At 38.3% G+C, this 24299-nt stretch overlaps 1 protein-coding gene across 3 annotated transcripts in view; it reads left to right on the top strand.

Moving 5' to 3' along the window:
• The window catches only part of GRAMD2B (GRAM domain containing 2B), a 40842-nt gene extending 25503 nt beyond the window's left edge, over positions 1-15339 (top strand). For all 3 annotated transcript variants that reach the window (XM_077790261.1, XM_021525006.2, XM_077790262.1), the window contains exons 3-14: positions 101-182; positions 498-564; positions 1479-1582; positions 4992-5087; positions 5762-5833; positions 5955-6035; positions 6671-6782; positions 8443-8565; positions 8745-8832; positions 9313-9414; positions 10934-11027; positions 14074-15339. In XM_077790261.1, coding sequence (XP_077646387.1) covers positions 101-182; positions 498-564; positions 1479-1582; positions 4992-5087; positions 5762-5833; positions 5955-6035; positions 6671-6782; positions 8443-8565; positions 8745-8832; positions 9313-9414; positions 10934-11027; positions 14074-14115 — 1063 coding nt within the window. In that variant the 3' untranslated portion in view covers positions 14116-15339. The remainder of the gene's footprint in view (positions 1-100; positions 183-497; positions 565-1478; positions 1583-4991; positions 5088-5761; positions 5834-5954; positions 6036-6670; positions 6783-8442; positions 8566-8744; positions 8833-9312; positions 9415-10933; positions 11028-14073) is intronic.
• The last annotated feature ends 8960 nt before the right edge of the window (positions 15340-24299 follow it).

The following is a 24299-nucleotide window of genomic DNA, read 5'->3' as shown; positions in this document are numbered from 1 at the left end:
TTATGTTCCATGGAAAAGCACATCCTGTTGATAACTTACCAAGACTAATGAACAGAGGCGAGGCTTTAATGCTTTAAATCAAATGCATTTAAATCTTCAGGACCAAGAGCAGCACAGACAGTCCAGTTCTGACAATCAAAAGTGACTCCAAGATTGAAAGGAAAAAACGTGCTTCAAATCAGGTAAGACAAAGGCACTACTTGTCTGCTTACACAGAGTGAAAGTAAACACATAACTACCATGAAAGGTTTTTATTTAGCAACACTTTAGTTCATGGTTCTATAAGGACACAGGTTTCTTTGTCATCAGTGTATTAAGAGTCTGAGTAAAGCACAATATAGCCTTAATAGCCACATAGGAAAAAAGGAGGATTTATTGTAAAACAAGTGGGCAGAATGGGAAGGTGTGTGGGAGACAGGAAGTGGAGCAGGTCACTTGATTGTCAGACTGTCTAATGAAGTATGTGTGGTTTTGTTGTCGGGCTTTTTGTTTTTTAGCTGAAGGCAAACGCACACTTTCATAAGCTGTTTCTAGATGTTCCCATTGATGAGCCACTGAAACAAAGTAAGTATTAATCCCATGTTGTTGGCTGTGGATCATAGATAATGTTGTTACCCAGCAAATGTGGTGATGTATAAGAGGAGCTATCTAAATTTTAAAAACTTTTAACTCCAGTTATTAGAGCTACGGGGCCTTGATCCACATGCAATAGGCATTTTGTTGTAATCTTGGAAAACTTACTTTTCTGCATGTTTGCTGTATTTGGAAATTGTACCCCACTTTGCCGTTCCTGGAGAGTAGCCTAATGCAGTATTTTTTGGTACTGAACCTTGCTTAATAAAGGAAGTACTTGAGACAGCATTAGTCAAGTGAATTAGCTTGAGTTTTCGCTGTTGATGTTTTAATGATGTAGTACTTATAAGAAGGGAATTTTACACAGACATGTATAGCAAATGTTTCTTGAAAGGAATGCAGGGAAGGAGGTTCATGAGTGAAATGGTTTGCTCAATGTTTGTGAAGTAAAAGCAGTATTACTTTAAATGTGTTACATCTCTGTTAGACATCTAGTTTAGACAACAGCCATAGAGCTGGTAGTTTAAAGACAAAACCTTTCATTAAGCTCTTCACCTTTAAGTAATACAGTTGCCTAGAAGTTAGTAAAAAGTTTATAGGAAGCTGGGTCGTATTCTCTCAGAAAATAATTTTTGACCTTTGGAGGCCAGTTGCATGTTGCTATTCATTTTATTCATTTCAGTTATTGTCCTTCAAATACTTTGAGTCTAAACTTAGGCCCATTACATCTTCTGTGCTTCTCAGTGTTAATTACACTTACTGAGAATTCTGAGTTTTTACAATGTTACTCAAAAGGTATAAACCAAAATATATCATAGCTTTGTAAAAAGAACAAAACAGTAGCCAAATTGGCTTGGCTTGGGTTCTTATTACATTCAAGATTATAGAATTTCTATTTGTTTCAGGCTTTACCTGTGCTCTGCAGAAAGAAATTCTGTATCAAGGAAAGTTATTCCTTTCTGAAAACTGGATTTGCTTCCATTCCAAGGTTTTTGGTAAAGACACTAAGGTTAGTAAAATGTTTATGTATAGAATGGTAATGCTATTCTTAACAACTTTTTCATCACCAGAAGTTCAAATTATTATGCAAGGCTAGAATAGTAGTACTTCCAAGTTTTATTGAATACAATCATTATTTATAAGTGATGCTTGAAATATAGTCTAGAACTGAACGTATTATTATTAGAGACTGAATCTCTTGTTTAAGGACTTTGTGTCTGAAAGAAACAGATGAAAGGATCTGACAAGCAGCAGTAAGGGCACTGTCAAACCCATGTAATACAAATTGCAAAAATATTTTTCTTGGGGTAAGTACATTAAAGAGGCAGAGGAGCAGGAGGAATGAAGGCTGAAAAATATTAAGGGCTCCAAGGCTATAACTGAGGCATGAAGAGAAGGATCAAGCATATTAAGGCATTTAGAAAGGAAGAACTAAAAGTGGCTTTTGGCTTGAGTAGCAAAGCTCTCAGAAGGATTCTTCTAGCAGTCCCATTTTGCATAGAAAGAAAACAGGATAAAAGAAAAACAAGTTGACAAGGTTTTTACTTGTGAGCCCAGTATGCAGATCAGAGCTGATATGTGGACTGTTGGGAAGATCATAAATTGGTTTTTCTTGGTGATCCACCTAAAGCTTAGTACCCCTGAAGTGAATTATAAGCATACAGAAAAAACCAAAGACTTAGTCTGTTGATTTGGAGCTTTTGGAGCATGCTTAGTTTACATAAACTCCATTGGTTTTGACCTCTTCTGGGGAAACAGACCAATTTGCTTCAAGGATTTCTTTGGCTTCTTTGTTTCAGGTGCATCCTTGAACAAACTTCCTGGTTAAATCCAGTGCATTGAATCCTGAAATCAGTTTAGGGGTTAAGATTATCTCATTTCTCTGTGGTCAGTGTTTTGATGGTGTACTATCTGTTGTTAAAGGGCTTTTTATAAAGTGTAATAGGTTTATAGAATGTTTAAAATTATTGACAGCACATTGTCCATAGTGATCTTATGGGTTATTGTGTTCCACTACTTCGCCCAGGACTATTGTTCATTTCTGATTAATGGATTCTACTAGTCAAAGACTGTGTTAATGTGGATGGTTTATATATTGGTGAAAGCAGTATGACACAAAGGAAAGAACAACTGGTTGACTACTGTCATTCAATATTAGTAACAGCAATCTTTGCAATTTATTAAAATTTAAGCTGCTGTACTAGCAATCTTCTGTTCACCACGAACAAATGCAACTACTTCAAACTGGGGAACAGCTTTCTAATGTCAACTAAGCTAAATGTGTACAAGAATATTGTAGAACTTTACTGAGTAGAAAAGCTGGTAAAAATATGTAGAATGATAATGTAGTACTAGGAAATTATTTATCAGCAGGGTTTTGAATTCAGGAATGTATACATACATATATGCTGAAAAGCGAAAACATTTTACAAGATAGGGTAGAATAAACATTGGAAATGTAATAATAGCAATATTGCAAATTACTCAATTCTTGGTCTTATTTTCAGAAAACATTATGGGGAAAGTTAAGAGTGAAGGAGATAGTCCTTATCGTGTATTTGCAGCTTCATTCAGCTTTTAGGACTACCATTAAGAAAAAAGCTTGAAAATCAGGGATACAGTGAAAAATGTTGTCGTGGGAGAGGAAGGAGGAAATTAAGCTGTTCAGGAAGAGGAACATTCTTAGTAGTCAGATATACTGACAAAAGTTTCCAGGACACAAAGCTTCTGTTGCTTAAAATTTGTAAAACAATATAGGCTTAGGGATAAAGTGTTTTATTGTGAGAAACAGCAGATCTACACATTCCATTTAATTTTTGACAGGAGTTCTACCTGCAGGTTTGGGGTTTTTTTTTGCTGAAAGCTTTCCTGCAAGGGACAGTTATGCAATTCAGGAGTTTTGAGTATGCAGTAAAGACACTGTATATTCAAAAGCAAAAGATTGCTTCTGCAGGATTGAATAGGCATTGAAAAACTTTCTTTCCAGGTAGCACTAATTTGGCTATATATGTTGGCCTTGAGTCTTTCTTGGATTTAGACATTTTTTTACCTTTTTAAATTACTTTGTATGTTACCTGCAGGTAAACCTTTTATTCTGAAATAATTGTTGTTCCAGATAAAAGCATTTGTGATCAGAGATTCCATTTTTCCAAACCAATGCTGTGGGAACAGTGTAGTAAGCAAGTGCTGAATGGACACATTAGTTTTGATTACTGTAATGTTATCCATCTAAACTACACACAGTAGAATGCTGCTTACATCTCTGATTTAAAGTTCTTTAAGGTGAATGTTTAACTGAACTAACTAGAAAAATTGTAAGCTGCTTTCTTCTAGCAGGTGTTCTGTTCAAACAGTATTTGGCAGTCTTGCAACCAAACTGTTACCCACAAAGATTTTTTTTTTTTTTTTAACCTGGTACAAATTTTCATTTCATGATTTTGTGTTATTCTTCTGAACAAAAGCTAACAAGAAACTGCACAGAGTAACTTCATTCTCCTCCAATGGCATATTTTAATTCAGTATTGTGATTGCTAACTGAACAAATTATGGATTCTTGCTTCCAAATTTCTCAACTACTTCTGAGAGCGTGTGCCAGAGATATTTTTTACATTATCTGTTTCTTAATCATGGATGTTATTATCCATGATTATTATATTATATACATATCCAGGATTATTATGTTTGCCTAACTCAATACATCTCTAGGCTTTTCAACTCACTGTCTCCAATCAGGTTTTTTTACCTTTGTAAATTGGGATTTACAGGAAGAGCCTATGCAGAATATGTGGAGTGAAATACTCTGAAACTTAGTAGATGTTACACTAATGGTGCTGGATGTAAACATAAAGGAGGAAGGAAAATTGAGAACTTTTCAATGTAAATGGATTCTGCCTCCTTGGCACACACAGGAATCAGCTGGAATCAGCAGGTGTGTCAGTATTGGGTCTTTCAACCTTGCTGAAGGACAAGCTATTTGCTCACCTGCTTGTTGCAGATCTGTGAGTGGTCAGAAGACCTCCATGCTCATTATTCAACAAGCTTTTCTTGTCTGATATGTTCTCAAATATTTGGTTTCTAAACAAAGAAACATAGCTTTGAGATTGGTTCAATTTGTGGATCTGCAGTTCACTAAGCCCATAGTCTTGTAAAAGCCAGAAGGATCAGGAAAGGAAGACACAGGAAACTAGTACCTGGATTGGCATTTTATAAAAGCTGAAGTAAAAATAGGTAGTATGGTTTCAGATTATTACTATTTCTTATTTTACATGAAATAATACTAATCAGAAGGGCAGTGGAGACATCTTTGAATGGTGAAGGTCTGGCTTATCCCAGTAGCTGGGTTGGCCTCTCGGGAAAGAGTGTGATGCAGATTTGTATGCAAGTATTGGGATTCCAACACTATGTTGATGTTGTTTCAGATCAGTATACCTGTGCTGTCAGTGACACTTCTGAAGAAAACCAAAACTGCCCTTCTTGTGCCAAATGCTCTTATCATAGCAACAGTGACAGATAGGGTAAGTACTCCTGGAGGACAAGGTATTCAGTGAGAAAATACAGAATAGAATCTCTGTTTGCCACATGCTCTCTGAAATCATTCATTCCTTTTTTCCAAGAATTCATAGCACCAGAGGAACTGAAAAATCTGAGTAAGGAGGTGCATGCACAGAGAATTACCTTCCTTGTTAGCAGCTCTGTCAATGTTAGTCCATTTACTTGTATCTCCTTCCTAACCAGTCATACTTTAGACACACAAAAAAGTGTTGCTTACAATGATATTTGGGAATTGTAATTACATCTATCAGTAGAAAATGTGATTATCCTATAAGCAGCTTAAGAAACAACATATTTTCATTGCACAAATATTTTGTGGGTGCAGGGGACAGTACATAAAAGCAAGTTTGGGATTTTGTTTGGATTTTTTTAAGGGGTAGGTAAAATGTAGCATGAAAAGTGTTTTTAAAAGACAGAACAGATCTGGAGTATGCTCTTGTTCTACATGCTAACTTCTATGTGTCTGTTCTGTGTTTGTGTGATAGACATCAAGCTGTAGGCTTAGAAGGACCACAGGTTTTTCCTGCCATAAAAAGTTCTTGAAAATTGTTACTTGGTTAGCAAAATCACCTGTCAAGTTTTATATAGATAAGAGGAAGACTGTTTTGCAAACAGTCATGGAACTTTTATTTTGCAGTACATGTTTGTCTCACTACTCTCCAGAGATACCACCTACAAGCTATTAAAATCTATCTGTACACATCTTGATGTAAGTACTAGTGGCAGTGAAGATGGTATGTAGCTTTGTATTCATTATTACTGCTATCTTGCTGTGAAATGGTACTTTCTGCTCATGTTCCCTGTTAAAAGTGCTTGCTGCTTTTTTTCAGGATACAAGCATGGGCAACAGTCCAAATCCCTCTTCTGCAGAAAACAGCTTCAGGGCTGATCGCCCTAGAACTCTGCCCCTGGTAAACAGCTTAGAAGTTTATTCTTTTGTTGCACGGCATCTTTCATTGCAAGTACTATTTATAATGCCTGAAGAAAAGAAACTGAAGAAAATCATTACATCTGTTTCTAAAATTTCCATGAGTTTTTAATACTGGAAAACAGTTGAAATAATTAGCATAATTATCCATGACATGCAGTTTATATACATGCATGCGCTTTGGATTTATTCAAGGTCTGTATGTTCTTCATATCTTTGTCTAGCAGTCAGATTTCACTGTACTGACGTAAAGTCTGCGATGGACCGTTTTTGCAGTGTTTCTAGTAGCAAACCTTCCTCTGTAAAGCTGTGTAAAACACTCATATGAAAGAGCTGTGAAGCCACATGTGATGACCAAAGTCAAAGTCTGTGAACTTCTCCTGGACTTCACAACTTGTCTACTTTAACAGTCTTTCTTACAGACAAGGGAGGAGATGAAGCTTGAATTCTGATCTTATGTTGCTTATTTTTTAGTTTGATCTCAACATGTTGATATCAGAGATTGTTCCTAGTTAAACAGTTCTAAAGCTTTGATCATTTGTTCGGATTCTAGAGGAAATTGGATTGTTTCAATTTAGAACAAGGCTGAGCCTTTTTGTGATTCAATCTCCCCATCAGGACTTCAACGAAGATTATTCTGATCTGGATGGAATAGTGCAGCAGCGTAGACAAGAGATGGAAGAGTCCAGCAGCACAGGCTCGCAGACACCAGAGCTGGAGTGCTTCCAAGGTGAGTTGGATCATGGAGCCCCAAGAGGAGAGTAGATTAGCTCAGTTTTGCTTCTATATCCCATTCTGATGTAGAATCTAGAGTCTCCATGGTCCTGGAGAATTATGTGGATTTTGAGAACTTCGTCAAGGCCCCACTGTGTACTTTTCTGTTACTATGGCCCTTTGCAATCCATACTCAGGCAATGACTTGGTCATCAGCAGCTCTAAATTGTCACTACTGGTTCCAGTTGCTTAGCCATGTGAACAGAGACAGAATGTAGGAGCTGTTCATGCTTTAAAATCCAAAGGAAAAATGAACAATCAAAACCCATTCTAAAGTAGTTCAAGTCACAGTGCAACTTCTGATCTATGTAAATAATGCTTTGTACCTTGGTGACTTTTGGTCATCAAGGTTGTTTTTAACATGTATTTTGGTGGGGTTTTTTAAACATTCATTTTATTCTTTTCAGCTATTAAGATATTTGAAGATACCATCCAGAGTTGTTCTTTCTTCATCACACTCTTTGTAATCTCTTCTCTCTGCTAACTAGCAGTCATGCTGATTGAAACTCACTTCATAACCCATACTTCATAACTTCATGAGTGCAGCAATACTTGTTTTGTGTAGCTCATGCTGAATGCTATTATGAAAATCTAGAGTGTTCTCTTGTACAATTAATATATATTAAGATATTCATGTGTTGTTATGCTGTTAGTGCTCTGGGTTCCATCTTGACTATAATTGGTATAAGAAACTGCTGAAAGATACTGTTGTTTTTTATAGCAGCTCTCTGTCATGTTATTTTTTATTAACTCTCCTTCTTGTTCGTGTCTTTTGCTCAGCAGAATGATTTGGAGTTACTTGCTTTCATTGGTATTTGATATTTACTGTGCATCTGTCTTTAATTGTGTGATGCTGTTCATTAAGTTGTGGTGTCATCACATGCCACAGAAGTGCTTCTAAATAATGCTTTAACTTGCTGTGTTACTTCCTGATAGTTAGTGACTACTTCAAACAATTTGTTTTTTCCGCAAATGAAAACCAATACCCAGGCAAAGAACCATCCTAGGAAAAGGAATTGAAAGCAGAGGTGAAAGGTAGCACGTCTGTCATTCATGGTTGTTTTTTGTGCATCATTAGAGCAAGTCCAGGGTAAACAGCTCAAGCATAAAATTGAGTGTGATTAGATTTTTCAGTTCTATTTATTTCAAGATACCACTGGCATTTTTAAAGACAGTCAGGAAAAGGAGTTTTAATATCCTTTTTGAAGGAACAATGCACTATCCCCATTTGGTGTTGCTATTAAAGTAATTTGGAATCATTACTCTAGCGAATTCAGGCCTTTTGAGAGATTACTTTTGTGACTATAATCTTCTGCTTAGAAATTCAGTAGTAGCTTTCAAGATTTTCATGGGTTGCTGTCTTTTAAAAGATCTGGAATATAAATGCAACATACATCATTTTCTCTCAATCCAGGTGCTTCTTTTATTTAGTGTTGATGTGGAATTAATATGTAAGCTGTTTCAAGGATACTAAATCAACTTCTACTTTTTACCAAAAGTACAGAATTGCACCTTTTAATATTCTCCTCTTCCTCTGTTTCTTGACCAAAATAAGCTATTAGCAATTTCCTTTAACCTTTGTATTTCACCTCTGTTAAAATGATTTCTTTTCCCAGATTATCACGTTGTTGAAACAGAGACTCATTTGAAAGTTTCCAAGCCTGAGGCCAAGTCTGTTCGTTCAGATGCACATAGTAAACGTGGGCCTGATGGGAAAGCCCGAAACAGTCCTCGAAATGGTAAGAATTCAAGGACAGCTCTTCAGCTGGAATAACTTGAGATAAATTTGCATAAGTATATAACATGGAAGATCTCTTTCTTGTTTCTCCCTCTGCATCATCTGTTGCATTCTTCAAAACATTGTTTATATTCTGTGGCCTGCTCTGCTCTAAGTAAGACTTGGTTTTTTCTATTGCAGGCCATTCGGAAGCCTTCAGGTTCCTCCACAAAGTAACGACCCAGAAGCTCTTATCTCTGAACCATGTACTTGTATTTTATGCAATTCTGTAAGTTAGCAATACCAAGATTGTCAAAAACTAGGATTTTCTTATGTTTACTTGATTGATATAGTCTAAGCATGATTGATATAATCTAAACTTTACTTGAGAAAAGGAAATTATAGGGAATTGTGGCCTTTACACTTCCCAGAAATGTGTATATACATATATCTATATAAGCCTGCTGTGACAGGCTTATATTTAACTAGCCATTTACTTCTAAAAGCAAAGGGTCCTTTGATTCAGAAAATGTTAAAAGTGTTTAAGTACTTGCAGAGGTTCCTTTTTCATGCCACTTAGCAAACACATATTGAAGTTTGAGATTTTCATAACTGTCTGAATGCCATTGATGGTATTCCTGAAATGTTTCTAAGAACAATACTTTATTATTGAACACTTGCAAGTAGCAATTTATGGCTTTTAACAATTAATTTCTCAGGTACTGCTAAAGTTTCTTTAACTGATATACCTTATTTTTCTCTCTTACAGTGTTTGTGTTTTAATACTTTCTACCTTCTACATGAGATATAAAATCAATGTCCTGGAGGAACGCCTTATGTCCATGACAGCCTTTGATTCACATATTAAGGAGTAAGATAAACTCTGGAAAAGTATTGGGGATGTAAAATCTTTTTCCAGAGCAATGATTCCATAAAAAGGTGTAACTTCTGTCTTCAGTCTTAGTGTAATTTGATTAGTATGTTAGAACATACTTCATGCTCTTTAAGTTAATACATCTGTCTTGCTTGTATAAAGCTTTACGTTGACTATATACCATTTAGAAACTGATATCCTGTCTTTCTGAAATAAAAAACCCCACGCCACAAAACCAAACCAAAGCAAAATCCAAACGCAACAAGGGACAGGTGTCTGTGTATTTGAAGAGGAAATAGGGAAAGGGATCATAGTTACATAAATTATTCATTTTTGTGGCTGGAGTCATGGCTGTCATCTGCCCCTGCAGTAAGTTTTTTTGATTTTTTTTTTGTCTCCATGTTGCATAGATAGAAAATATGCAAACATTAAGTGGAGGGGCAGTGCAGGGGTATGTGGTTTTTCTCCACAGTAGTTTGCCTCTATAAAGTTGTATTGGCTCCCTGCTCTTGTCTTAGGAAGTTAAACTGGGTACTGGTGAGAATACTAAGTTTATTTTATTTTATTTATTTATTAGTTTATTGAGCATTAGATTTCGCATTAAGTCTTCTCCCTTTCATATAACAGACTTTTTTCTCTGGGCTGCTCTGAATAATATGGCTTCAGAAGTAATTTGTAAACTCAGTGCAAAACCTGCAGCCACATGCAACGTGACTGGAAATGATAACAGCTGGAGAAGCACTATGTGAAAAAGAGAAGGGAAAAATAAAATTCAAGACAGAGCTGACTCAGGCATGATGGAACTGTTTGCAAAGTGGTTCAAATTTAGCAAGCTCTTACAAAAGTATGCTTTTAAATTCAGCTTTCTTTGATTATCCATCCATGACAGATCAGGTCACTCTGACATTGCATTTGTGGTCATATCAAACAGTGACTGTGCTGTTTATGATCCAACTGGTCTCACCTGTCATCTGTGGAAAGTAGTAGGATTTGTATGCATGTGTCCGAAGACAGAGCCAGGTTCTTCATAAAAAAAGGGATAGGAGGGAAATGGTGCTCTACCTATGCAGCCTTGCATTTATATTATACCATTTTATAATGCAAGAAGTGGGGTAAACCTGTGCCACATATTTTTATTAGTAAGATACTATGTCCTCTTCAGAAACACACAAGAAAGTCCTGTTTCTGTTGCTCTGATCCTGAACAATGCAAGATACAGGAAGGAATATTTAATGTGCACTCCTGCAGTGTCAAGGGTGTGCACTTTACAATTTCCTCCATGTCACAGGATGTTGAACTTACGGAACTTTTTGGTGGAAATAGCTCTAAAGTGTTCTATCCAAATATCTAGAAAATGAGATCACGTTAAAAATGTTGTCAAGAAGTGACTTAGCACTTTTTTGTTTTCTGTAAACCAGTACAGTTTACAGTTTTGGCACTGTTGCCATCTACATGTGTATCCAGTTCTCTTTTCCTCTTTTTTTGAGTCTGTCACACTTATTTTTTTATTTGACAGACATCAAATGCACCAAGATTTGGGAACTCACCTGCAAACTAATGCTGACGCCCTTTGTGACGAGTTAACTGCTAATCTTAGAAAATTGGAAAAGGTAACATTGTATGATATAATGCAAATGCTGATAGACCAATTAGGTTCTTGCTGTGTTTCTATGCTCTTTTATTTTGAAAAGTGTTGAATTACCACCAGATTCAATACCAAAAGGTGGCATGTTTCCCTAGGCAAAAGACTAGGTTTTGGACTATAAATTAACCTTAATATAAACACTGGTATGTCTAAATGCTTTGCCTTGTGCTGAAGCTTATAACCAGGGCAAGTGTTCCTGAGGCAGACACTTCAGGGGTGATTATTGCATTATGTAGTGATCTTAATTTTTTTTTAAATTTTTTTTCTTTTAATCCCAGAGTTAAGGATTTTGAACTCAACCTTTATTGGTATTTGATTAATTTTTCTCTTTGGGGCTTTTGTTGGAGTTCTGGGGTTTTGATTAAGAAAAATGGTGCTTGGTGCTTGCTTACATATGTAGTCAGCTTCTTCAAAAAGAGTGGCTGAGATCTGCTTGTTTTACTTCAGTAACACAAATACTGCTGCACCAGTTGTGTAATTCCCTATACTTGACCATTGTTTTTTACCATTCTCTAATTGGATAGCTAAATGTACTTGGTGAGCGATTGGAAGCTTAAATTGGAAACCTGTGCAAAACAAGTGGGTGTGCAGATCTTATTTCCTTACTTGGTGTTTTTCCCCTTTGTAAAAGACTCTACCAGAGACTCGCAGTGGTCTCATGGCTGTGCCCTGTGATGGGTCTGCTGGATGCTGCTGGAATGGTTGTGTTCAGCACACGGCAGGCCCTGGCCCTGGCCACTGCTGCGGCCCCTGCAGACCTTGACCCACCTGCCCCCAAACCTTGACAAATGCACCCAGTACCAGTGGGTAAAATACTATGTGTTGGGTACACATACACTGGCTGAGCATGACAAAAGCACTAGCGGAACAAAACCAAAAGTTACTTGAATTACTTTGTGCTTAAGTCACATGGGATATTTTTGCCTCTGTTTCTAAAACTGAGTCTGGGCCAAGACCTTTCAATACCTTTTTTCCCCCAAAACAAATTTCTCAAATAGCATAAAGTTAAGACTATATAATATTACTGTTTACATGTGTGGCATAGGTTTTAGAACTACTACCCCCACATCTTCAACCTCTTGGCGATGGAAATCTAGAGTAATGCTGGCTTAACCCCTCTGTATTTTCTGGATAATAACAGTGTGAATACAAAGGGAAAATGCTTACCAGATGGTTACCATTTACAGTCTTTGGCCAAATTAGGTCATTTAAGAGGTTACTGCTTTCTGGCTGTCTGGGACAGGCTGGCAAGACGTTCGTTAGGAGACCTCATTTCAGTGGGAAGCCAGCCAGCCCTTTGCAACAAGGCTAGGCACTGTCCCACTCCCTTATATAGTCTCTGCATGGAGACGGTAATGGACAGCTGGATGGTTAGGTCATTCAGCTGTTCCCAGAGAAGTGACCGTCTGTCCTGAATTAGAGTCTTAAGTGGTGTGTGTTTTTTGTTTAGTGTCTTGATTTTTTTGTTTAGTGTCTGTAGGATTGGAGCCTTAAAGACTTACCTTTATCTGCCAAATATTCAGGGTGATGAAGTGCTCTGCATACAAGCTAAATCAGAATTGCCTGTAGTTGTGTATTGCCACATCCTGTTCTAATCTAGATGAGCTGTGGTTAGAAATCTAATGGCTTTTTGTTCTCTGAGCAAAGTTACTGCAGTTGCTTAACAGTTTCATATGCCTTAGTGAAAAGTGCTGGTAACTGGCTGCAGCAGAAGGTAGCATACATGTTCTAGTATAACTTGTCATGCCTCCCCTTACTTTCCCTGTGACCACAGGACTGTAAACTGGAACATTGAGATTATCTAGATTAAAAACTAAAAATTACTCTGCTTATGCAAGTTAACCAAGTTAAAAATTGGTTAGTGCACAAATACATTGCAATGTCTTTTTCAGTCCGACCTTGTGATTTTTACAAGTTCTCCTTCATACTTGGAGCCAAGGAACTATCATTGTTTAGCAAAATACTGCTACCTTGGCTTTTAACTGCATTTATCATCTTGTTAAAATGCACTGTGTCTCTCAAAGGATAAAGCATTAAATTGTGGGAGGGAATATGTGGCCTAATATTACTCATTCCCTTACACTAATTTACCAATCTAAAAGGAAGTTCCTGTTTACATGTGAAGCAACTCTCATAAAATTAGGTGCTTCTTACTGTTTCCCTTTCCCCAAAATGTTCTTCTTGGGCAAGGTGTGCATCTGAGATAGAAATCATGATGTAGGACTGGAAAGTGGTATCTTTGATCAGGAAGTACAATGGCTCCTCAATTCAAAGCCTGAAAGTAGCTTTGACTAAATCTGTAATCAGTGCTGACAAGTTGCTAAGATACTGAGATATTGAGAACATGTGTATCTGGGGATGTGACCTCTGTTCCCTCCTCTCTGCTTTTAAGGACAAGGAGATGAAAAGTGGATAAATAGGCTGTGTAAAAATAGGTCTGTTCAAATTATTCTCAAGGACGCAACTGGCTGACATTACTTTCATTGCAGCTAAAGGAAGATAACCCACAATCAATTCACTAAATCTGGTAAATGGGACATGTCTGCTAATGGTTAGAAGACTGTACTTTGCTGTGCACATATCATGGCTGAAGCTGTTACAAAACTTTGAATTATCCATTTAGCTAGAGAGCTATGACTTGGAAGTTTGAGGCTTTTACTGGATTTTAATCAAGGTGAAAATAATTCAGTTTCTTGTCCCATTGCTTCTAGCTCTGATTTTTATTTCTGTCTTATTTTCTTTTGGCTAATGGAGTAGAAAATCCATAGGAGAAAATTTCAGGGGATGTTCTTCATATGAAACTTGCTAGTTGATTGTCTAGGTGTTCCATGTGATGCACTTATATTACACTTATAATAAGGGAAGCATTTAACAGGAGTACCATAGGTATGAAAAGGTAAGTGGGAATTAACATCCAGAGTATATTGAAGAGTATGTCTTGATTTTATTTTTTATTTGAAATGTAGTATAACATTTCTTGCCTCACAACTCTTTTCCTCTCTTTTTCTAAGATACAGAACAACTTACAAAAACTGCTTGAAGATGGTGAGTGAAACATCAATGTTCTTGGACTGCTTCAGACCTCATTCTCCTGTCTTGACAAACCGTTCCAAAAGAGCTCTGCTGGCCAGAGTTCAAGCTTCTTTATTTTCAGTCCAAGCCAAGCTTAAACTACTGTAAAGCTCATGTCATCATGCAAAAACATCAGTTGATTCTTCAGCATGTATCTATATATTTTGCAAACATATATGGTTTGGTCTACATGTATCTATGTTTTAAAAATATGGGGATTTTTCTTTTTTGTGTGTGAATTAATGGATTTTTTGGCTTGCTTGATTTTAGAGTTGCTTTCACCAGTGCAAACCTGGTGCATATCCTTTTATACCTCAACATTTACTTTATGCCTATTGTCATACAAATATATATGTGAAGAATGTCAGTCATGATTCATGTATTGAAGTGTTGTGTTAATGAGCAGGTGTCTGTTTTAGCTATGATTATGGATTGGTGCTGTAGTCCTAATTTTTACCTCTCTGCACCCTGACATCACAAATAACAGAAAACAGATGCCTCTGTGTTTGAGTATGCAAAGTCATGAATAATTGAGGTATGCTCAGTTCTCCAGTGCTGTAAAAAGACTCAATTCCACTTTCTGTGACACTGGATCACCACAGAGGGTAGGGTCTGTTTCTACTGGGCATTCAGGTTCCATTGAAGTCAAACCTGAAATCTTTATGGACTTACTTGCCAATTTGCAATCAAGTCGCTTATGAATAGCAATATGGGTGTGACACGCCTGCACAGCTTAGAAAAACTACTTGTTTTCTGCCCTCTCATATGGTCTCTGTCCTTTACATTAATCAGCGTGAAGATCCTCAGTCAGCTTTCCTTGGAGTTGCATGGGGTTTTGGCTGGTTGAGCAAGTATGATGTGTAGTCCAGTAAATGGAAATCTTGGTGTGTGACTTCAGAGATTAGATATTTCCACATAATGAGAACTGGCAAATTAATGGTGCAGCAATACAAACAATCAATGGAGTGAATGAAAAAGTAGATACCTGCTTCATTGTATCACATACTTGTTTTTTCCCAGAGTGCCTAAGATGGGGATTTTTAGCTTTCTGATTGACCAAGCAGGCTCATTAGTTTTTAAAAAGCAATATTTAGGATAATAACTACTATCTGTGGAGTAACAGTATTGTTTATAATATGCTATGCATTTTATAACCATTTCTGTGAAATGTACCTACTTTGTTTAAATAAACTTTTTTAAAACCAGTGACTCAATACTATAATTTGGACGAATGCAAGTCCATCCATCAGTTTTAGTCAAGTGTGATATTCATGAGGGTTATACCTCATGGTACAAAGCTTGTGCAAAACCCAGCACACAACACAAGCGTTAGGAACTGCATCCTGCTGCAGTCCTTCGTCTGACTCCATTGTGTGTGACTACTTTCTGGATCTCAATGACAACAGTAAGAGAAAATTTGGCCCCAAGAGTTTTGGGGACATGTTAATTGTGGGAAGATTAGGCTCCCGCACGGTGGGGGTTTAGGGAGGCAGAGATCTCTGAAGCTTGCTCTTGGGGAGAGAGATTTATTGGAGGATTCAGGAATGCCCGAGCCTCGTGCTCTCAGGCGTAGCTGGGCTTAGGAGGATGGGGGAGGGGAGAGAGAAACGGAGGGTTTAGGAGAGGGGAAGCTCCAGGGGGGGAGGAAGTCCAAGAGAGGAGGAGAGGGCCAAGAGAGGAGGAGAGGGCCAAGAGGCCGCATGGCCGCTCGGAGCCCCCTTATCAGGGGCTCCTAGATGGGCTGGGACAAGGCATGGGCCAATGGGGTTACAGACTGCGATGCTTCAGGGGCAGGTACAGAGGTGTGGGATGAGCCACAATCTTTTGGGGGGTGGGATGGAACAGTCCATTTCACTCCAGGATTCATCCAAGGGTAGAAGTGACATTCGGCTAGCTAAGGTAACAATCATATCTATCTATCCTCTGCAACAATTAATAGTTATCTCAAGTTCCCCAGGTTTCTCAAGTTTCCTCCTTTGAGGATATTAGATGGGTATCAGAATGGTGAGGCAGCTTACAGGGCTCTGAGAGCTCTAGCACACCTGCCTGACTCAAGATTCCACATGATCACAGTGTAAGAAATTGTGAGATTTGACTGTTCTTCCTATTGAAGTCTCTGCCTTTGTTTCCTCGGCTATCGTGACTTTATTAGAAAACTCAGCTTCATAAGAAAACTGTCGAAATAAGTTATTTTTTTCCATTATTTTCCCTACTTTATTCTACAGTTGCACAGCTTTTGTAATGTTTTGGACTTTCAAGTTCATGCTCTGCCTTCTCCCCTCCCTTTAATTCTGTATCAGAAGTTTCTAGCTTTGTGGTTGAAAAATGGATGCCATGAGTCACTTCTAATCAAAAGGAACTACAAGAAGACTTGGTTATATCCAGCAACTGAACTGAGTTAGTCTTTTACCTTGTCAAGACTATGCCTTTCTCCAGGAGAACAGGGAGAGAGATAATATTTGATAGGTGCCCTTACTAAATCAGGCAGGCTAAGCCCTTATCACTAGCCATACAGAACAAAACAATGTGGAATGAGCAATCAGAGGTGGATGTGTGCCCTTTAGCCTGCTGCAGCAGCATGCCAGGAGAGGCAAGTCTGGACAAAGGTGTGTTTTCCAGTACAGGAAAGTGAGCTACGGTCGAGAGAAAGAGTTGGCTCGTGACACAGCGGCCACGTGAGCGCACTGGCACAGTTCAGCGTGACCTCTGCCCTCAGGTGCTACTCTCACTGCCCCTTTCCCTAAAGGGGAAGATGAGGATGTCTCAGAATGCCACTCTTTTCAGGCATCAGGGCACAGATGGGCAGCATGCAGTATGGAGGTACCCCAGGGAACGCTGCAAGGCACCACATGGAGAAAGCTTAGAAGTGAGGGGAGTGATTTAAATCCTGTGATTCAGGCTTGCAACTGGAGTGGAGGAGGGTTTGCCCCAGTGTTTGGGAGGGAAGTACTTGCAGCAGGGATAAGCAAGGAAAAGCTGCTTCCCCCAAGGCTGGGAGTCTGTTAAAGAGCAGGGAGACTTATTCCAGTATCTGTGGCAGGTAGTGCATACAAAGGCTACAAGGAAGGATTTTGCCTTTTGGCAAAAGTGGGAGTTTGCAGAAGTAGGTGGGAAAGATGTGACTTTAGGGAAGTCAGAAATGCACACAAAATTCTTAGCATTCACTCTTAGTAGGAATTGTTCATAATTCGTTGCATATGCTGCATATAAATCTGCTTTTAAAAGCCAAATTTAAAATTTCTTGTGTGTTTGTTTTTCCAATTTTGTCTACCTGATGTCCTTGACAGCACAGAGGCTAGAAAAACAGCTGAGTTCTACCAGCCATGCAGGACCTCGTCGTTACAAGTGCCAGATTCTGGGAAGATACTTTGAGTTTGCAGGTGGAAGGCAAGAGGGGCACATCACTTGTATTTTCTCTAGATGTAGTTAGTGAAAAAAGGAATGAGGATTTGTATTGGCTGTTTGGATTGAGGGATAGTTGAATTAGTTTTCTATCAAGGTATCAAGTTTATGGTAGTGTTGGTGTGAAGGATGCAGCTAGCACTCTAGGCAGGAAGTACTATCAGCTGAAAGCCTTCCTCTCAACAGAACATCAAAGGTAGTAGGTCCCATTCATGTTTGCAGAAAAGACAAACAGTTTTGTATGTATTTTTTTCTGAGTATATCTGAATTTAATACTATTAACTGCTATCACGTGAACCTTTGTACGTGTGTGTGGTAGTGCATTATGCTTCCTGCTACACCTGCACTTCCATTTCCATGTTTCTACCTCATAGTCACTTGACAAATGCTAAAGAAATATCCAGGTTGGTAATATCCAGGTCTTTGCAGGGTATTGCTCAGCTAATTCAGTTTCAACTGCTAGTAAGGTGTTATTCCAAAATATGTAGGAGATTTCACATTTACAGAGCAGGTGTGACATGCAGTAATGATCAGGAAAAGGTGGCCATTTAAACAGAAAACTAAGCAAACAGTTACACTGAGCAAACAATTCTTTTTGTGTTCAGTGCCTGTGTGTATGCTTCTATAAGCAGCAAAGGAATAATGTCGTTGGAAAGGATTTTACCAGAACCTGCTTTTCAGTTTCCCTGGTGAGACTGTCTGAGTCTGACAGGCAAATTTGCTCAAGAGGGAAAATTGACTCATCTCATTTGACACTTCTAGTTTTATGGTTTGAACCAAGTTGACCATTCTGCTAAACATGGTTGCATGTAATGAGACTTTAAAAAGGGATGGGTTTTTTGCTTTCTTGGGTTTTAAAATCTGTGTAGTATCATTTTATGAATGTAGAGCCTCATAATATCCTGCTGTTCATTGAACAGCCACAGAAAATGTAGGTCATTTAATTTTGTGTAAAGTTACTCTCCATTTATCACAAGCCATCTTGGATTTTAACAAAAAATCAGTCAAATGCGAACAATAAAACAATGTACAATCTACAGTAAATCCACAACACTTGTGAGAGTTTATTTCCCTGGGCTTCATGGAATGTTGTGATGCCTATCACCATTCCTGTCCAAAATATAGGCATTTCACATATACAGATGTTGTTGTTTCAGACCTTCTGCTCTTCTTCCTCGTGGCACCTACTTACCCTTAAGTTTCCATTTAGTCAAACTGGCCAGTTAGACTATGCCTACTCATCTTGGATTAAATATCAAATTATTTGGGTGACAAGGTCTAGATCTAGTGTTTACAATTACACCTGCTATTGGTAGTACCCTCAAAAGGGATGATCCCAAGAATAAACTGATTAGAAGTGTGTATGAGAGGATACTAGCAGGATTGGTATGATAATCAGAATTGCTTTTTACTCCTGTACCTAGTTTCTTATCATAATTTACAAACAAGGGATCAGGATGCAACACTTTAGGAAGCAGACTTTGAGCAGGAATTCAAGGTATGTCAGTAAAGCCTTTCCCAAGACTGTGTTTCATGTACAAAATGGACAAGAATGTTCCAGTTATCTCCAGCTGAAGTTAAAAATGTTTTGCTTGAATAACTTTATCTATTTTCCCCACAATGGGCAGTATTTGTGCCAAAAAGTCCACCATGAGTTGGATGCCTGTTCACTAAGTAAACATCTGTGCTAAAGACTTTGAAAATTAGTTTAAGTTCTTGTAGAGAGTTGCTGTGGGAAAGATTGCCCTGCCAGCCTCTGTGAGTTCAGTCCGGATAGCTTTTCTCCTGATTTTTTTTAAGTTTGTGACATTCTGCAATAAGCTTCATAACAAGGATTTTATAGTCTTTGGCAATGCAGATACTTTGGACTGTACAATAAAGGTTTCCTCAACTCCTGTTCTCACTTAATGGTATTGATAAGGTAATTTTCCACTGACTAGGCATTTTGGCAGTGTTTAGCAGGAGATTAAAGGAAAATCATTCTGATGAGCTGTCAAGTACTAAATTAAAAATCAGCTCTTCATACTATCTACAGGTAGATGGACAAAGGCTCCCTCCAAGAATAAAAGGTAATGAGTAACTTAATTAGAGCATTACATGCTGGATCTGGTATGCAAGAAACAGCTCTGAATTCTGCCTGCACTTAGACCTTGCTATCGTGGCAATGTGCACACATGGACTCAATTCAGAGCAAGGGCAAGAAAGAAAGTCAGCTTGTACTAGCAGCTGTTTCTACAACTTACATGAAGAACCACAGACCTTCTCTCATAAATGGATCATGAAACATAAATGCCTCAACACTGGCTTATGATACTCGTATGAAGAGATGTCCTTCTATATCCTATGTCCTATATGCTTCTATATATTCTTTCCCAAAAACTGTTTAAGTGATGCCACTGACAGCACACATGAAGAAAACAATATAATCTGCATTAGCTGACTTGAAAATAGTCACACTTCTAAAGACTCTAATCAATAGTAATGGCTCTAAGATGAAAGGCCAAGTTTGTGATTGTATGAACACATCTTTCACACTTCTCTTCCAAGTCTCTTAATGGATTTCTGATTCTGCAATTACTCTTTGACCATCACAGTAAATGCCACCATGAAAACAGTTTGTGGGTTGGAATGAAGTACAAGATTTGTGTTAGGTTGAGGACTAAGGATATGGGACTGCTGGTACCTGAATACTGAGAGGTCTAGGGTTTAGTTATTCCCTTCTTCTGTTTTATAGACCATCCTCTGCCTCCATCTCCCATGTTGTTCTACCAGATGTAGCCTGGATCTGAAAGCTGATCTTCTAAATAGTAACCCATCCAAAACCAGTTAATTTTCCACCAGAGATATGGATAAGAGTCTGTAAAAGAGCCCAGTATCGAATGCAGACATGCTGAGCATAGATAAAATAATTCTTTGCTGATGTTGCAAATTTTTTCCTCTATTTTTTCTCTAATTCCATGTGAAGCAACACTGGAATCTGCAAGAATATTCTGAGGCAAGTTCTCTGCACACCAGCCCTGTACCTCTGTGCTTCCCCAGGGAGCCATGGCCACAGACAATGGACCTGATCTGTCAGAAGCACTAAGTCAATCTTCTACACAGCTCTGGCGTCTTTCCCGAGATTAAAAACTAATGTAAATAAATCAGCACTGCCTGATCCTTAAGGTTTTAGTCATTCAACTGCCTGAGTCACTTCTGATTCTTGCACATGTCCATCCCCTCTGCCATTAACCACTTAATTGAAGCCAGTTGTGACTGATGTCCAACCTGCCAGCAGATCCTTTCCTTACAGACTAGTATTACTGTCATCCCACCATCACTACCTTCCTGGTCATGTGCTGCTGCTTACCAGTACATCTGTGGTGCAGTATCCCTTATTTTCTTCCAGAAAAATCAGCTGGAGTATTTTGTGGAAACTTCACATTGCAAAGGTATGTTGCATCACTTTGCTGCATCAGCTTTGCTAAATAGATTAGAGCATCTGAGTAATCCGTTTGGTGGAGGAATGCAGAACTGGAAATTATGAGAGTTTGGGGTAATAATACATACATATCTTATGGGTAGATGTGGAAGATGCTGCTTTAGGTATCTATTTCCCTTTTAGCAGCACTTTCCTATGCATAGGCCAAGGTTTGATAGGACTATCATACACATCCTGGACAAAAAAGAAAACACTTACAGCTAGGTTTTGCTAGATTCCCTGTCCTAGCTCAGAGAAGACTTAACAAATTAGGCTGACAAATGCTTCAGGACAGCAAATGATGCAGACTTTTTTGGTGGGCCACAGAGAAAACAGCATTGTTTCAGAAGGGAGCACATGGCCTATGTGGGAAACAGTGGGATAAGGCCGCAGTGTAACCAAGATCCTGTTCAGCCTCTGATTCAATGCACAAGCCAAAATCTTACTTTGCAATGTTCTGACCACACCTTTATAAAGGAACTCTCTTCATATTGAAATCTGTCACTGCACTGTGTGGTTGTGGACCAATAATAATTCCTCTGGAAATTTTGTAGACAGGAGCTGACCTCGCTCAGCCCAAGATGTTCCTGGATTGCTCTTGCCCTGCAGTCAGGATGTGCTGCAGTTAAACCATCACATTTGTGGCTAATGCAGTGTGAGGCCTTTTTTGGTAACTCTGATCCCTGGCCGTCAGCCCTGCTGATGAGAAATTGGAAGGGCACTCCAGCTGGGTGAATGTAGGCTTCCACAGTGAAAGGCAGCAGGAAAGCACAGACAGCTTTTTTCTTTGAAGAGTGGGACAGCAGAAAAGCATACTGGAGAAAAAGACAGCTTTTTGCACCCACTCTCCTGGGAAAGAGCTGCAAAGGAAATGTTCAGAATAGATTGAGAAGAACCAGATTTTTGTGTGTTGGCTGCATTCACTGTATTCATCTTGCCTGGGTGGAAGAGAGTCTTAGTTAAGTAGCCTGGTAGGTCCAGACTCTCTATCCCCAGCAAATACAAATCTAGAGCAATTAGACAGAATTATACAAACAGAAACAGTACAAATTCAGAAGAAGAAAGAGAACAAATATTTTTGTCTCCACTCTCATGATTTACTAGACCATAACAAAAGTTAACTATTTCCTCAGTACCAAGGAATGCGAAGCATTTAGAATGAAGGAACAGATAAAAATTTTACAAATAACCAGTTCATGGAGATGCTATAGAGGGACTATTATGTCAGTCTACAGATATTAAGGGGAAAAATTAACTGTTTTGACTTGGATAATATCTGCTATATTTCTACAACAGAACTTGGTCCCATTTCTGGCAGGCAAATAGTGAAAGGCCCTGGCTTCCATGTTTTAACCCACATTGCAGAAAACGTTTTCTTAGCAGCTTAAATGCAGAATTCAAAACATGTTTTCTGATTAGCTGAAAGGCATTGAAAACCAAGAAAATCATTCACCTTTTACATACATTCAGCAGGCTCCAAAATACCAAAAAAGTTTCAAAAAAATTCCAAGAATAAGCTACTCCAAGCTAAGACTCTGAGGAATTGCAAACTTCTCACTTAATTAGGAAATTTGTGGTGTGAAGAACTTAAAGAATTGTGAAAAGTATTATTAAAATGTACTGTTTCCCATAGGAATAACACAGGCTAAGTACAAGGAAGAGTTACCCTTTCTGTGAACTTTCAGTATTTGTTCATAAAGAAGAAGGCAGTGAACAGCCAGAAGAAAATGATAGGATCAGCACGCAAGCCAGAGTACTTAGACAAACAATGGCTGACGTAAATCTCACAGAGATTTGAAATGCATGGTTTGCAACATCAGAGATGATTTTTAGAAACACAAAACAAAGAGACTGGTGTGGTGTTTTGGCTTGGGGTTTTTTCATAAAGCACTTCATTAAACTGGGGCAATTTTTACAGCAAAGAACACACATTAAGAGGAACACAACCATCAAAATAATGTTTCTTCTGTTCGGTCTTCTTTTGTGTTCTTGGTGGTTTTTTTTTTTCTTAATTGCAATAGATAGTTTGACAGCCTGTTAGATTCATGCTTCAGTCAATGAATTCTGAACAGATTTGGAGTTTTGGGGTGATACTCTACCTTAGTGAATATGTCTATCTATGTCTCATATATATGCATCATATGTGATAGCTTAAACTACATCTGGCTCCTTTCCCTGCATTTTCCTCACACAGTAACCCTCTTATCTTTAGTGCATTCAAAACCACACTCTTTCAATTTATCTTATTTTGTGCACTCTGCCCCATCTCCCACTTGAAATAGTCTGATCTTTTCCAGCATTCCAAATGTATTATCCAACAGTTAAAGTCCTGGTACTAGGTCTTATCTGCCTACAATCCTGTTTGTACCATTCATATTGGCTTCCCCATCATCAACATCTCATAATATTTTCTGGTGATTTAGAATTTCTCATCCTCACTTCCAAGATCCTTTCATTTTCTACAGCCAACAATGGCTTGGTGTCTTCCAACACATTCTCCAGCAAAACTATGGTGCTTTTCGGACTTTGCAGGGAGTCACTTCAGCATTTCATTGGCAGGGAAAAAAAAAATAAAACAGTAACACAGCTAACATAAAAATATGTGAAGAAAACAAGCAGGCAAAGCAGTCGTAGCAGCCAGTGTTGCTTAAGACAAACTAAAGTCCTCATACTGGATTTTTAACCTACAAGGACTCACTACAACAGCAAATCTTCGGAGGATATTTCGACTTACACCGCTTCATGAAACATCACCATCACTTTATTCTGCTATTTGTTCTGCTTTAAACTAACACCATAAATCAACTGTTGTCTAGAAGAGCAATGTGACAAACAGATAGCCCCCATCTCTCCCACATATAATCACGAGCACATACAGTTGTAAGTGAATACAGTCAAATAGGAGCTAGGAAGAGGTTTATATTCTGGGATTCTACAGAAATCCTGAAATCCTGAAGACTTCTTATGTGTGTTAATAAAAGTATCAGCAATTGTGGTAAAAAATGTAGTTAGACAAAATACAGCTCAAGGAGAGGTATGTGCTACACTTTCTACACGTTTCTAGTACAGCTGCCACATTGGACTGAACCATTTGTATTATAGGTCAGTCTAATCATGCCAGTGAATGAGTAGCCTTACAAAATCCACAGAAGACAGGAGGCAATATCACTTAGTAAGAGTCTGTGGATTAACTAAAAATCCTTAGAAGCAGGAGAACTTATATTTATCCTGCTCCTCCTGAATCTCTCATTTTTAAACTCACATGCTGCAATTTCATTACGTCTGTAACAGTGCTCAGTAAGC

This window comes from Lonchura striata, chromosome Z (assembly GCF_046129695.1).
Source record: "Lonchura striata isolate bLonStr1 chromosome Z, bLonStr1.mat, whole genome shotgun sequence".
In the NCBI taxonomy this organism is placed as follows: Eukaryota; Metazoa; Chordata; class Aves; order Passeriformes; family Estrildidae; genus Lonchura; species Lonchura striata.
Note: the sequence above shows the minus strand (reverse complement) of the source record. Positions and strands in the feature narration are given on the sequence as shown.